This window comes from Schistocerca gregaria, chromosome 3 (genome assembly GCF_023897955.1).
Source record: "Schistocerca gregaria isolate iqSchGreg1 chromosome 3, iqSchGreg1.2, whole genome shotgun sequence".
Lineage (NCBI taxonomy): Eukaryota > Metazoa > Arthropoda > Insecta > Orthoptera > Acrididae > Schistocerca > Schistocerca gregaria.
Window position 1 is genome coordinate 430,209,050 of NC_064922.1, and position 15,800 is coordinate 430,224,849.

A 15,800-nucleotide genomic window follows, 5' to 3' on the forward strand; every position below is an offset into this window, starting at 1 on the left:
TTGCTTTATATCCTACAGATTGGGTAAAGTGCCGAAAATCTCAGTTGAGTAAGTGAATTACTTTAAAATACTTGCAGAGATATTTCCATTAGTTGAACGTTAGGATGTAGGCCTAGTCCTTGGATGTAAAACTTGGCGAATGACTAAGATTTTGAGACGATATGTCATTAACATCTAGCCCACTACAACAGTATAATCAACGTTTTGTAATATATTACGCTTCCTATCTTGATATCGATTCGGTATCTGTACTGGACTAAACAAAAGTAAGAATAAATTTGTGCTTATCATGTGTAAATACCTGACATTATGCACATAAACGAATTTCCTGTCTAACGAAAGCTTGCTAAAGCACTTCAGACATATTCTTGTGGAATGCTGCGTTGGAAATTGCTATTTTGTCTTCCACTCTTGTGGAAGCGGCGAACTACAAGAATTCACAGCGAAAAAAAAAGTATTCACTATAGAAAATCATTCTGTCGCTTATTAAAAGCACTGTCAATTCGTCTCACTTGACAACATATAAAAACGATAACCAGAGTTTTATTATCATGAATTTCGGAGAAAATAGGTTAACTGCACTACAACATGTGCAAGAGAAGTACTACAGTTCTTTGAATTGTTAAAATCAGTGCCTGATTTCAGCTGAAAACGGGCGAAACTTTAACTGTCAGCTCCATTTCACACAGCACGTTATGACAGGAACTCTGCTTTCTGCCCCAAGTCATGTGACTGGATGTTGGTTTCAAGTGTTAACACGGCAAAGATGGGGACGTGCGGTGTCCAAGTTATATGTAGGCTGTTCCTTGAACGATGCATTCTAACTCCTGCGTAACTCCTTGGCGCAGACACATCGTTGCATGTGGAGCGAACGTTGCATTTTGGTCTTTCTTCCAAGCGTCAACTTTGGTCAGTGCCGTGCGGGTCACATGGACTGTGTTTGTTTATATTTGTGTTAGTTTGAAATGAATAGCGTTTGAAAACTTTGAACTATACCTAGTATCAGTTTTTTGATTACTTGTTTCTGAGTTCAGTAATTTACGCAGGCGGTCACGTCCGAGAGGGTAATAATGCGTTACTCTCATTCTGTAGATAATGAGCTGCGGACTGGGAAAAGTGTGTTAGTAGCACGGAAAAGAAAACCACCTTTCACCAAGTTTTTATACTTCTTTCAAGAGAAGTCATTGCTGTGTTGCTACCCGTTGTGAAATCTAGTGTTTACAATGCTTGATCTAAATTTGCTAAAAATTGGATTTGCCTTATTAACTTTGGTGATGATAGTTTTGGGAAGCCTTATGAATACAGTTGAGAAACGTTTGCCTAGTTTTGTGAAACAGACTTTTAGATACGGTAGATTTGCTTATCAGGGTAATGATACGTTTCTGAAACCCATCGAAGTTCCTAAAAGGTAGGCCTATGTCGTAAGTAATTTTGGCAGTTCATGCGACTAAGAACAAGTGTTTGTATGAAATTGATTTTAAGTTGTTTTTACACAGTTGGTAATTTTGGTTGAAATCTGCTTTTGATTGTGAATGTTAATTTAAATTACCAAACTGTTCAGTATTGTAAATAGGGCTAATATATGTATAGAACACTCTACTTTAACTAAGACTCCCTGAATTCTTTTTTGCAAGATATTAATACCGTATAAAAGAATACAGCTAATGTATGTATGATGTCCACTTCCATGATTTAGAAGCCCTGATTTTTTGGGATTAATATGACTACCACTCAGAATGCGGTCATCATTCATATTCAGACCACACACGAGTCAGAGATTCACCGTGTAACAAATCAAAACTTCGAATAAAATGAAGTATACAAAACTTTGTCACCTTTTGAACATTTTCAGTACAATCAGGGTTGACAAAGTTTGTATGAAACTTTAAACAAAGTACTATATAATATTTACACCCTACATTTTACACATTACATGTTAAGTTAATTTGTTTCGCATTATTGTAGGTTACAGTGCTAGTAGTAAGCCCTTTCTAATGTTTTATTGTATTTATTATTTTAAATAATGTAAGTTTTGTATAGTATTTCTTATTTTAAATCCATTTCCTATGTGGTTTTTGTAATTTATTATTCATACACTCTATATGGGCACTTTGTAGAATTTTGTTAAGAGGCATTAGAGCAAGTGAATCTCTCTCAACTTGGGGTCCTAAGGGACTTGCCCACTATACATCAACGGAAGTGTCGGATTCCACCCATCAGCTTTGACCTGTGATGTAATCCTGGTGTGGTGTGTGACGTCACGACAGTGTGGAGTTTAGTTTGTGTGTGTGAAGTGATTATAGGTGTCGTTTTGATGCGGTTGGTGGTGTCTTTATGGGTTGCATGTTATGTGGTGTATAGGGTGTAGTTGCTTGTTAGTCCTTGACGCGTTAGGTATTAGGTATTTGTGTTGACTGTACGTTTACAGGAATAGTTTTCGGTGAGTTAACTATTTATTTTTTGTTGTGTCTAAGTTATTGTAGTGTTGTTTGATGTTCATCGTATGTGAATTTTTGTAAATTATTTTGCTTATGCCTTTATTAGTTATGGATATGACTGACAAATTTAACAGGACACATTTGTGTGCGTAGATGGGGGACAGTGCTTTGTCCCGCATCAAGTTTCTCCAGCTTTTTGGGATGTTGGCCGAAGGGGTGAAGTGTTCTGTCTGTCTGGAAGAAATGCAATTGACGTAAGTTCTGGGATCTCGGACCAGGAACGGCTACATGTGAAGATGCCGTAGGGATAACCCATGGTGCTCTATATGGCGAGGTTCCTGGTTCGAGAAGTCTAGGCTGGGCATGTGAGAAATTGTGTTAATGACTTATCATTTTTGTCATCTCTCACAGTTTCTGTGCTCATGAAATTGGTGTGAGTGAGAGGACTGTGCTTGATTTGTTATCATTTTGTCGTAAAGTGTGTTCGGAGTTTATTAACTGCAGGGGTAAGTTGGGTGGGCCTGTGGTGGTGGTGGTGGTGGTGGTGGTGGTGGAGGTTGATGAGTCGCAGTTTGGGTGGTGGTGAGTCGCAGTTGTGGTGGTGGTGGTGGTGGAGGAGGTGGTTGATGTTGATGAGTCGCAGTTTGGGAGGTAGTAGTATGGGACGTGCAACTCTTTGGTTCTTGTATGGATGTGGGGCAGCTGCTGTATAGGGGGGTGGTTTTTCAGAGTGTGTATTTAGGGTTTTGGAGGGGCGGATGAAAAGGGAATTAGTGGGATTAATTGAAAATTTCATAGAAGAGGGTAGTATCATAGTAGCAGACGCATTTTCATCTTTGGGTTTGGGTAAGCAGGGGTACAATCATTTAGTAGTTAATCACAGTGTTGATTTTAAAAATTATGAGACCAGAGCCTGTACGAATACCATAGATGGGTTTTGGGCGGCCGTTAAGTCAGTTATTGGGAGGGGGAAGAGGTGCTCTTCTTACCTTCAGCCTCATTTAGATGAGTTCTGTTGATGGAAGAGAGTCCCTGAGGGCTGTTAGTAGGATGTATCGGCCGAAGGTTGTTGGTTAGGGAGGTGTGGGGGGGGGGGGGGGGGGTTGACTGCGGCTCGGGTGGAGAGGTTAGTTGTTGGTTAGTTTTTTGGAGGTGTGTGGGTAGTGGTGGTTGTTTTGTGATGTTGTTGTGGAGGATCTCTCTTGTTGCAGTTGTTGTTGAGTTGCAGTGTGTCATTGAGATATTTTTGGTTTTTATTTGTTTATGGGTTTTTGATTTTGTGTGTGTGTGTGTGTGTGTGTCCTAGAGTGCAGTGCCAGAACTTTTTTGTGGCTCGGGTGGAGAGGTTAGTTGTTGGTTAGTTTTTTGGAGGTGTGTGGGTAGTGGTGGTTTTTTTGTGATGTTGTTGTGGAGGATCTCTCTTGTTGCAGTTGTTGTTGAGTTGCAGTGTGTCATTGAGATATTTTTGGTTTTTATTTGTTTATGGGTTTTTGATTTTGTGTGTGTGTGTGTGTGTCCTAGAGTGCAGTGCCAGAACTTTTTTGTGGTAAATTGTTTTTTTCTGTGACCGATTCCAGAGGATATGGTGTGTAGTGGAATTTGGGAAGGATGTGGGTCATTTTATTTTGTCGTTTTGTGCCGTTTGGTACAGTGGCGTGTGTTTGTTTAGTTTTTCCCCACCAAAGAACCTCCAATATCCCACACTTGTCCTGTTAGTGTCATTATATATTTTTGGGGGAAGATGTGGAAGTTGTTGTGAATGATTGTTTCCACCATATTGGTGACATCATGGGTCAAAGCAGACGGGTGGAATTGGCTGCTTCTGTGTTCCCCATGATGTCTTATAAAAGCTAACAGGTATCTCAACAGGTGCACTGTCTTTCCCTTAGGAAGTAAATACATTCGCATTACACAAAAAATGCACGTTAATTGACATGCCTTACACCATACTAGCAAAAGTCCACTATAGTAAGGTGCCTTTGACTGATAGTTTAATTATCATTTGATCTGTTGTCTGCAGGAAGGATTAATGAAAGGCAAGGGACAGCAAGGTCGTAAAATAAATAGATGAATAGTTGTTGCTTAGAATGTGGTATACTGTGATGATTCAGTTCTGGCAAGGGTAGGGGAATATGTTGCCTGTGACTTTGTAGAATGGTTAGTTCTGAGATTGATCTGGAATGATTCAGATACACCACAAGAAAATGTAACCTTCATTATTATATACATCATAACTGCTTACTGACACGTAGGAAAACACCTACAAAAATTTTAGATGAGATTTACATTGTTTTAACACGGTAGGTGATATGATACATTTGCAGCTGCCTGTATAAAGAGGTGTGTTGTATATAGCTGTTGGAACTGTTAGTTGCTTTTCGAGAGAGAAAAGAGGAGTGGGAAGGGTGGAAAGTACAGTAAGGTCGCTCAAGACTCCAGGCCTAGGTGACCTTCCATCCGTTCTTTCCTTTAACATACAATTTTTTTTTCTACTGCTGAACTTATCAATCAACATTATTTAGAATTTTTTCTCCCAATCATTCGGTCTCTCTATAATTTTACTTTTTCTCAAGTTTCCTTATGATACTATTTTTCATACAGTGGTGATTATGAGTAGTGCCTAATAGTGGCAGTAAAATAATGATTTGTGAGTTGTCATGTAAGACACATGTTAAATCTCTGCTTCAGCAGCATATGCCGATCTAGTAAGCACTGATTTACTTTTCATATTGGACAGAGAATATTTATTTTAGTGGGAAACTCAGCTCTGCAACAGCAGTTTATGTGTGCTTGAATGTAGGAGAAGGGAAATGGAGCCAAACTGTATGGAAAAAAATATAGATTCAGCAGTTTAGAGACGAGTATATTGTGCGATCAAACAACATAATGCTATGCTCTACATGTATTGGTATCATGCTAAGTGCATTGGGGTTTTGGAGGTTAGTCTGCGGCACTAAATTGTGTGGACTACATTTTTATAGGTTAGCACACTGGACTCGCATTCGGGAGGACGACGGTTCAATCCCATCTCCGGCCATCCTGATTTAGGTTTTCCGTGATTTTCCTAAATCGCTTCAGGCAAATGCCGGGATGGTTCCTTTGAAAGGGCACGGCCGATTTCCTTCCCAATCCTTCCCTAATCCGAGCTTGCGTTCCGTCTCTAATGACCTCGTTGTCGACGGGACGTTAAACACTAACCACCACCACCTACATTTTTATAGAGAATTCTCTTTGGAGTATTGCAATTTGTATATTAAAATAACATGTAAATTAGTTGTAAATAAAATAGAAAGAAACTTCCACATGGGAAAAATATATTAAAAACAAAGATTCCAAGACTTACCAAGCGGGATAGCGCCGGCAGACAGGCACATTAACAAAACACACAAACACACACACAGAATTACTAGCTTTCGCAACCGATGGTTGTTTCTTCAGGAAGGAGAGGGAAAGACGAAAGGATGTGGGTTTTGAGGGAGAGGGTAAGGAGTCATTCCAATCCCGGGAGCAGAAAGACTTCCCTTAGGGAAAAAAAGGACAGGTGTACACTCACACACACATATCCATGATATGTCTGCTTGTGTCTGTGTATGTGCGGATGGATATGTGTGTGTATATGTGTGCGAGTGTACACCTGTCCTTTTTTTCCCCTAAGGGAAGTCTTTCCGCTCCCGGGATTGGAATGACTCCTTACCCTCTCCCTTAAAACCCACATCCTTTCGTCTTTCCCTCTCCTTCCTGAAGAAGCAACCATCGGTTGCGAAAGCTAGTAATTCTGTGTGTGTGTTTGTAAATTAGTTGTGTAGATATATGAAAATTTAGTTTCTACTGATCTCTGTAGAACATTTAACTCTTTCACTCAGCAGCTCTTAGCTTAATGTACTCCAGTTTTGGGATAAGTTGCATAGGCATAAAAATTAGGCCTCATTGTCAGTTAGTTTGTTACTGCAATCAGGTTTTCTGCTTTCACATTCATTGGCTTCGCCAACACACAACCAAATTGTCACCTTCAAACCTAACCTTAGACCTGGGGTTGTGCTACCGTCAGTCTATCACCACAACCAGGTTGGATGTGGTTGAGACTGCTTTTACAGTCTTATCAGTCTGTGACCCCCTGACTGCTCCCCCCCCCCCCCCCCCTTTTTCCACCTTGTATGCCAGCACTGTGTGGTTAATGTTCATTAAATTTTGTAACTGGACTCCCCTGACTGGATCCGTCCACTTTTAGCAGACCCTCTTTCTTCTTACTCACTTCAGAATCACAGGACTGATGACCTCGCTGTTTGGTCCCATAACCCCTCCGTCAGTCAATCAATTATCACCAGAACCAAGATTGCAGAAGGGGGGGGGGGGGGGTATGTAACTGTTTCTGCAGGTTAGGCAGTTTGTAGGAAAGTGCTGTCTTGTGTTACAAATTGGTAGTTTCTGTAGCTGTGTAAACACAGTATTGCATATTTTCAATTAAATTACACTTTTTTAAAAAAATTATGGGACACCATTTTTGGGTAGTATTTACCATCAGATGATGACGGATGCGTATAAAGGTAGGCACTGTATACTTGTGTCTACAATTATATTTGTGTATAAGCAGTATTGAAATTCTGCCTCCTCAAGGAAAGTGATGATTAGCAATTCTGTCTCTTAGTTTTATATAGTCTTTGGAAGAGAATTTATCTTTTGATAAAATTACATTTTTAATCAGATATGCTTACCTGTTGACAGAAGTTTGGTGTTTCATGCAGACTGTTTCTTTTTTTTTTCTCCGCAGGTGGTTTCGCCATTTTTATGTTTTTGGAGCTTTTTTCACATCATTAATATTTGTGGTTGTACTGGGAGTATATGTTTTTCACGGCAAGCCACATCCATTGTTGCTTGCTTTGCTGGATTTGCTTGGGTCAACTAGCCGCAGAGCAAATGGTAATTCTTCAATATTTTGTAATTTCCTGTTGTGGTATGGTATTGCTGTATCCTGAGTGAACTATAAACAACAGGAGGGGGGAAGATTATCAGCCAACCATTCAGGGAATATTAACGGCATTGGTAGTGGTGTTGAGTGCTGTGGCCTGGCCATAATACAGAAACAGTGAATCTGTGTTTGCATGCTGTCATTTTTTGTGTACTATATATAAATAATAAAAGTTCGGCCTCTTTCCAGGTTGCTCATATGTATAAGCTGCATGACGGCATAAGACGTCGAACTGCACTGCCAACAATAGCCCTGTGTACACTGGCAATACTTTAATCATTCTCGGTATCTTCGCTCTGCTGAGTTTTGTAGACAAATGTGAACACTCGCTAAATTCACAATCAGTACTGTCTGTAAATTAAGTCATGCTAGATTATCTTTGGTGAGGGAACACTTTCAGTATCTTTGAAGTGTGTTCAGTTAGTATTAATTCAGCTCTTGCACCCCTCTCCACCAGTGATTTGCTGCTCAACCAGGGAGTTTTGATTGTCCTTGTGTTTCCTATTTTATTTTATGATTATCTTTTCACCCACTTTGTCTTTTTCCTCCCCATTTTATACTTAACTCTCTTCTGTCTTACTTGTTTTTTTCCCCTCTCAGACCACTTTCTATTTTCTTCTTTTTCAAACTTTCATGTCTCTTCCACGCTGCTTACCTAGACTCCCTATTATTTGATTAGATGTTTGACTTTCGTTGATTAACTGCCATGGTTGGAATACAATCCCAAATATACACTATAAAATGAACAGCGGCTAGTGCATTGAGACTGAATGGTGGAGACAGATTGTTAAATTTCAGTAAAGAAGTCTGATGTAGTGCCTGGGAATGTGTATGTCACACCAACACACAACAAAGGAAATAAAAGCAATATGCTGAATTATAGACCTGTATCATTGACATTGATTTGTAGCAAGACTTTGGAACATTATGAAATACACTCGTGAAAATGAACTATTGATACACAGCTACCATGAATTCAGAAAATATTGTTCTTGTGGAACACATTGGCTGTTCATTCCCATGAAATTACGAGTAGTATCGACAGGGGCTGTCAAGTTGATTCCATTTTTTTCTAGATTTTCAGAAGGCTTTTGACACTGTACATTACAAGTGACTTCTTATGATACTGCTTGCGTTTTGAGTATTGTTACTGTTGTGTGAGTGGGTTCATTATTTTCTATCAAAAAGGTCACAATCTGTGGTAATTGACAGGATGTCATTGAGTGAAACCAAAGTGATATCCGAAGTTCCCAAGAAACTGTTATAGGCCCTCTACTGTTTTTAATGTGTATAATGTATACAGACAGTGTAGGAGCCAATATGAGTATCCATCTCAGATAGTGTGTTGATAATGCTGTAATTTAGCATCTAGTAAAGTCATCAGAAGATCAACATGAATAGCAAAATACTTTAAATAAGTTTTCTGCGTGGTTAAAGAGGAAGCAGTTTAGCTTAAATAATAAACTGTGCAGAGATCCTACATAAGAGTGCTAAAAAATCTCATTACACTTTGGTTACGCAATAAAGAACACAGATTTAATGGTTGTAGATTCAGTTACGTGCCAACAGCAGAATTGGCAAAAGGAGATCCCTGACAGTTGGCAATGCCACTGCCAGCTTTCAAGTGCAAAGTGAAAATGGCTGCAAGTGAAAACAATAGTCATCTATAGAGATGCTGCATCACTGAACTGTCGCTATAGAGACATACAAAATCAAGTTATGTGACTGGTTGAGATTGACGTGCAAAGTAACCTTGCCAAACCCACTGCAAAGGCCAGAGAACATTTTTCGCTAACTCTACTCTAGTGATTACCATTACAGACATCTTAAATTGAAGCAGTCACATTGGAAATATTATGAGGAAGACGAATCAAAGACTGTGTTTCGTAGACAAAACACACTTACAAGATGCAACAGAACTACCGACGAGATTGCGCACACTAATGAGTCAAGAAGCAAAATTCTAAATTTATCCAAACTGGTTTTGATGCCTGAGTCCAATGATGGCACAAATGTGTACAGCAGCATTGTGACCACAGCTTGTTCACAAATAGAAGAGGAAGGGCTCCCTAGGCCTAAAATCAGCAGAAGTCGATAGGAGTCAGTTGGTTTTGTTCGTCTGGGTGCAGCCTACCTTAGCAATCTAATACAGGACATTCTGTATGTAGCCATTGTGAAGTGACTGGTGTGCCGTGTTGAACTCCACAGTAAAATAATACATCACTTGATGGGTGACGATGAAGCACTTCCCGGCCCATAGAGGGCAACTCCTGATACTCCTACCATTCCTCAGAGAAGGGCTAGGGGTACCACATTACAGAGTGGACCAAGAAAGTTAATTAATGATATTGCTGAATGTTGCGAGCCAGAGTGTTTCATCCTCTCTCACCCGATAAGGTGTACCATGACATATACATGGGCAAGCTTCATCTCAATGAAAGCAATTTGCAGATTTTGCAAAGAGAATCCTGGGAAATGACCAGAAACTCCTGGCGAGAAGAATTAAATTTCAGTTCATATTTTTCTGTTCGACAGTGCTTCAAAACTGCATTCTGCTTTGTCTAAATTACTTTAAAGTGTCATTTTGTTTTGAGTGTAAAAGAATTCCTTTTTATCCAATAGGTGACACAAATTTCTCTCAAACCCTAACATAGTCTTATGGTAAAGGTGCTAGGTTGCTAGGCCAAAGGTGGTGGGCACAACTCCTGTCACACGTTAGGATTTTTTATTTTTGTGCGCGTCAAACTAGAAATGCATCATGGAAAATAGAAAACTGCTTCAGATGAAGTGGCTATCTGTTTTCCAAGATACATACTCACAGCTGTGGTTGCTCTGACTGTACAGTCTTTTGTGATAGAAATGACTGCCATCAATATTTTTATTCAATTGCTCATGGAGGCAACGTGTGATACTTGTTACCATAACCTACACTACTTTATAAGTGGTTTCAACAAGTGGATCATTTTCTTTTTGGCCTCTCCTCATTACTTCTAACTATATATTGTGCATCCAGTAATTCCGACATGGCTGTCTTGAAACAAACAATTGAAGAATTCCACATGGTGCAGAGATTGCTCCCAGTCTGCAGAAACTTCAACCAATACTTAATGAAAGTATAGACTGGAGTTAAGGTATTACATCTCTGTGGAATATTTCGTTATCCATGGGATTTGCGTGGGGAAAAAAGTACAGAATAAGAGATCTGTACATCTAGAGCATAGAGACATTGCTGATTGGTAGAAATGAAATATCAGGAAAGCAGCCACAGAAATATTCTGTTTGGATGAAACTTGTAATATAATGGTAAGTTTTGGCAGTAGGATGATGATGTCAGCTTTACGAGATGGGGAACCTCCTCTAAAAGACTTGTTATTGGAAGCGTTGATTGCAGAAGGGTTTGTCAGAGAATCCCAACTAAAATTCTGGATTGAACCTACGAAAGGTGATTACCATAGTTAAGTGACCACTGTAAACTTTGAAACTATTCTGCAGATATGATTCTCCCAAATCTTCTCAAGAGTCAATCATTGTAATACCATAACAACAAAAAGGTGGACAAAACACTCACATGATATGATACCAAAGTGAGGATGTAGGAACGGCTGCAAAAGAGGTGTGTTGCTGTAATGAGAGCATGAGGAAGCGGGGTTGCTTGCTTTCAATTCAAGAACATAGACCTGCTAGAAAAACATATGTAATTGATAAAATGGGAAAAGAGGAAGGTCACACGGTGGTGCACCTGCCACCCTATACTTGTGATTTGAGTGCAGTGGAACTGGCATCTGCAGCACTTCAGGATAAATGTCCAAAGGTAATCTGTTTAAGATTGCAAGTGAATCCTTTCTTTCGGTAACTGCTAATGGCTGGGAAGGGTACTGCAGGAAGGTCCAGCAACTAGAAGTAGGTTACTGGAGGCGCAAAGGTGTCATCAAACTTGAAATAGAGGAAATCAGCATCAACAATGGTAATATTGAATTGCAGTAACAAAAATAATGCATCATTCACAAATGAGAAACATAGTGAGACGGAGTCATATTGATTTATTTTTCTGTTCATAGACAGATATGGTATAGAGCAGTTGACAACTGTTGTTGTGGTGGCTAATAGATGCACTGCCAATGCCACTAGGAGTACAGGTTGCATTTGTACGCAAGTGTGTTTCCAGCACTGCTCGACATTAGCATGTTCCCCTCACACTGCCCCTCTCCTCTCGACAGTCTGTGTACTGGTGGTCAGTGGATGGAGCTTGCCTACCATTCTCCTTGCACCCTCTCAGAATTTGTTCTTTGTTTTGTAAACAAACTGTAAGTTGAATGGTAGTGTTGTTTAGAGGACAGTTCGATCTTCTGCGTCAGTTCTGCTGTTATATGATCATTATTAAATTTTATACAAGGCAGGGGACATTGCTTTTTGAGTCAAGCTTCTATAGTACAAATGGCCCAAAAGCTATTCAAATACTTACATAAAACCTCAATATCATCATCTTAGTTACGAAGGTCACATGTACAGTCCAAACAGTAATCATAATTAAAAATATTAATGTATTACAAATTATAATGTCAGTTTATATGGAGAAATGGAATGTAGATTCTTTTCTTTTGTAAGATTTCTCATCAGTGTTTCTAAATGATGATCAACAGTGAAGGATCCCAGCATCCCTGATAGCGATGTTCAACTGTAGGAATGTCTAGGTGGTAGTGTTCACCCTGTTCATTCCTTACAGCACCCAAGTTTTAACAGAAAATATCAAGATACAAATATGAGAAGTGTATTTTTAGGGTTCAATTTTCCATTTTCTGTAGTTCTCCAACAGTGCATTTACTACAAAAACATGATGCTCTTCTCTTCTGTTGCCCAAAAGCCGTGAACAATGGCTTCAGAAGCAGTCCAAGAATGTAACTCGACATTTGTTACTTTAACATCAAAGGTCTCATTGATCGACAAATTTCTGATTTCTGGTCTGACAAATATAGTTTCTTCCAACTCAACTTGTTCTTGAGAAAGTTTTCCAAACAGTTCAAAGCAACACAGTGTTTATCAAGCCCCTTACTAAATTCTTCATTAGTCCTAATGTAATATGAAGCGGAAGCAGTGTGATTTTGCGCAGCTGATATATTATTCTTTACATTCTCCTGCCCAGCAGTATACAGTTGTCTCATTTGCCATTCTTTGAAATTGTAGTGGTTTTTAATGTCGTGCTTGTTCCACAACTTCCAAAAACAACAGTGGTTTGTGAAAAAGTAAAGCAGTCATCAACCCAAAGGTTAGTTTGAACACCAGAATGCTTTACTAAGCATGGTTTTATTGAAGGTGGTATGCCCTTGCCCCCCTCTGACCTATAAACTGACTTACACATCCAGTTACAAGGGGACCCACAGTGTAATGTGGATTCTGAACAATGGTGCAAGTAATCATTTTCCAGCCTATAAACTATGAAGTAATGCAACTTTTATATCACAACTGATAAGCTACTCATAATTTAATTTCCTCCAGTAACAGGACATGAAACTTAAATTGGAGAGGCTTGCATATTGGTTGGGTTAACTCAGCCCTTTCAAAAGCTGGCAAAAAGGCAGCATGCAATACTGTTATGTTCTCCTTGTGATAACCGTGATCCATAAATGTTGACTGTTACGGTGAGTAGAATAATATTTCTTTGTGTTTATTTTGTGTCACTGAACCAGAAAGTGAAGCTGAAATGGCTCTCATATTTTTCCAGTAATGTTTATTGTATTGTACACAAAAATAGGAAAAAATATGAAAAAAGATCAAATACCTTAAGAGCATTTCTTTTTTTGCTTGCCTCTAGTACTTCCTTGAAAGAGCATCCCTTTTCACCCTCCAGTAATATTCACATAATAAAGCAGTGCCCCGTTTCCCTTGTACCATTGCACCAAAATTCAAATCCCCCTCTGGTCATTCAGTTTAAGATTTTCCATTGTTTCAATAAGACTTTCAGGCCAAAGCCAGAATGTTTATTTCAAATGGGCCACAGCCAATTTGCTTACTCAACTTTCTTCACTACAAGTTTGTTCTCTGTGTATTTACGACCTCAACATTAAAGTATTGTTTTCAACATTCTCTTGATCAGTTCTGTGAAATGTTCCACTACCTTCTCCTGCGTCAGCTTTCATTTCCTTTCCATACTTGTAAGTGTCAGTATCTCACGTAACTCAGTCTACAGTACCAAACTTACTAGTGTATCTGTTTTGAGATCTTTATTATCCCAACAAAGGATGGAAATTCAGAAGATTAGTGGCGGTCTGTATGCTACCCGACTCTTACCCATCACAGTGAGTAGGGTGGTGGTGGTTGTTGGGATGTTTAAGGGGGACTACAGTGAGTAGGGGTCCATCTTCTCATGCATTGTTCCTTTTTCATCCATGACTTCCATTGTCATAATTCTTTCTTCTGTTACCAAACTCCATTTGTTTTGTAAGATGAGCTATGTCTTCCATAATCTAATTATGCTGTTTTTGTGACTGATCGGGTAAAAGCCACATTACAGATTCAATGGTTCTGTATTTGATAGCTAGTTAGTCCTGGTAATTTTTTTATATCATTTATCAAAAATTTCACCACTGCAGCTTCTTTAAGATCCTATGTTCAACTTTAGATCCCCCCTATCAGTTACTGGATAAGTCCGTTCACAGTGGAGAGTAACACAATGACATGCCACCAGCAACAGGAACTTGTGGACATTGAAGGTGAGCCGTGTTGTGGTGTTCCAACTTTTGGTTGATGAGGAGCCAGTCTCTCTTACACCATCATGTGCTCGATGTCTTAGGTTCATTTTTCTCCTATATTACGAAAAGATATATATTTTCTTGCATTGTTGAGTTTAAAAATAGTACAATCAGGTATCTTACTTCCTAACAATCTGTACCAATGTTCTGTTACATGTTATATTTTATGCAGCACTATCGTGTAAGCATTTCACTGTGCTGTAACTGATTTTGACTACACAGAGGTCATATTCAGACTGTCAATAGATGAAAGGAAGAGGCTATTCTTTTGTACAAAGTTTGCCATTATCCTTTAGTTAAAGGTAAATAGCAAGTTCATAATATGCGAGGGTGTGGAAGTATTTAACTATGATATGTAGATAAGTTTACTGTAACTGTGTGACAGAGGACTTCTAGTAAGTTGACCATGATAAAATAGACATTTTATTTGAAGCTGTACTGGATCAGAATCTGGATTTTCTAATGCTCAGTGTTTTGATACAGTTTTTGTAATCAGAAATCCCTCATTCTCTAGCAGAATAACAGAAAAAAAAGACATTTCATCTGTATGTTTAGTATGATAATGGTGAATTACTTACAGGAAGTGACTGCTTTTATTTTTAAAGCATGGCTCCCCTATAAGACTCTTACATCCTTTTTTTTAATTGCAGTTTCACCTACGTCAGTACTGCTTGCTTTGTTCCTGTTAACTCTGCAGTCTTGGCACCGCTTTTATGAGACATGGTTCATTAGCATATATTCAAACTCATACATAAATATATATCATTACATCATTGGTTATGGACATTACTTCGGATCAGTTATGGCTGTCCTGTGTGAGTCTCCTGGTTTTATAAATAACCAAGGTAAGAAAATATAAAGACTTATTGTGTAATTATGATCATGAACCATACATGAAGGGTGTTTCATTTATCTGATGATTATTGTTGGGTTTCTGAAATGTTTGCAGATTCATTTTGTAAACTTTATTATTTTGTGCTCACCGCAGATCGAAATCACACTGGGTTAAATAGGGACTTCTAGTGAGCCAGATATTGTTTGCTAATGTCTCTGTCGTGGAACACACCATGAACTGCATGCAAAGAAACAATGGCTGTGTGAGCCCTTGCTGAATCCTGTAGAGAAAACCTGGGGCTTCATTCTGTGTCACTCAGTTCGTTAAAAATGGTTGCAAAATGTTTTGCATGTATCTTTCACTGTGTGATTAAAGAATTGGTCCTATTACTATGTCACCACTAACTGTGCATCTCACTCCTGTTTTCTGATTGTGAAGGGGTTCTGTATGAAGAAGGAGACTATATCTATTGGCACTCCAATGTAAACAGTTTTGGGAACCATATATTACGGACTATAAGATGCTACAGACTGTAAGACGCACCTTAATTTTTAAGCAATTTTTTTCTTCAAAAATAACATTTTTACTATTTTTATTAGGTCACAAAGCCAAACTAAAAAAAATCTTAGTTTATAAAACTGAACTGATCTAAAGAATCCCTGAAAATCATTATCTGAACTTTCTTCTTCTTCTTCTTCCTCCTCCTCCTCTCTGTCGTCATCATAGTCCTCTTCATATATAAGATTGTCTTCACTGTCATCAAAAGCATTACTTATGCTGCAGTTTTGGAAATATTACACTCTCATATACACTTT

The 15,800-nt window shown here is 38.7% G+C and overlaps 1 protein-coding gene across 1 annotated transcript in view; it reads left to right on the forward strand.

Moving 5' to 3' along the window:
• Positions 1 to 740: 740 nt before the first annotated feature.
• Positions 741 to 15,800, forward strand: part of LOC126354645 (polyprenol reductase) — a 42,018-nt gene continuing 26,958 nt past the window's right edge. The window contains exons 1-3 of the mRNA XM_050004415.1: positions 741 to 1,408; positions 7,207 to 7,355; positions 14,801 to 14,995. Coding sequence (XP_049860372.1) covers positions 1,224 to 1,408; positions 7,207 to 7,355; positions 14,801 to 14,995 — 529 coding nt within the window. The 5' untranslated portion in view covers positions 741 to 1,223. The remainder of the gene's footprint in view (positions 1,409 to 7,206; positions 7,356 to 14,800; positions 14,996 to 15,800) is intronic.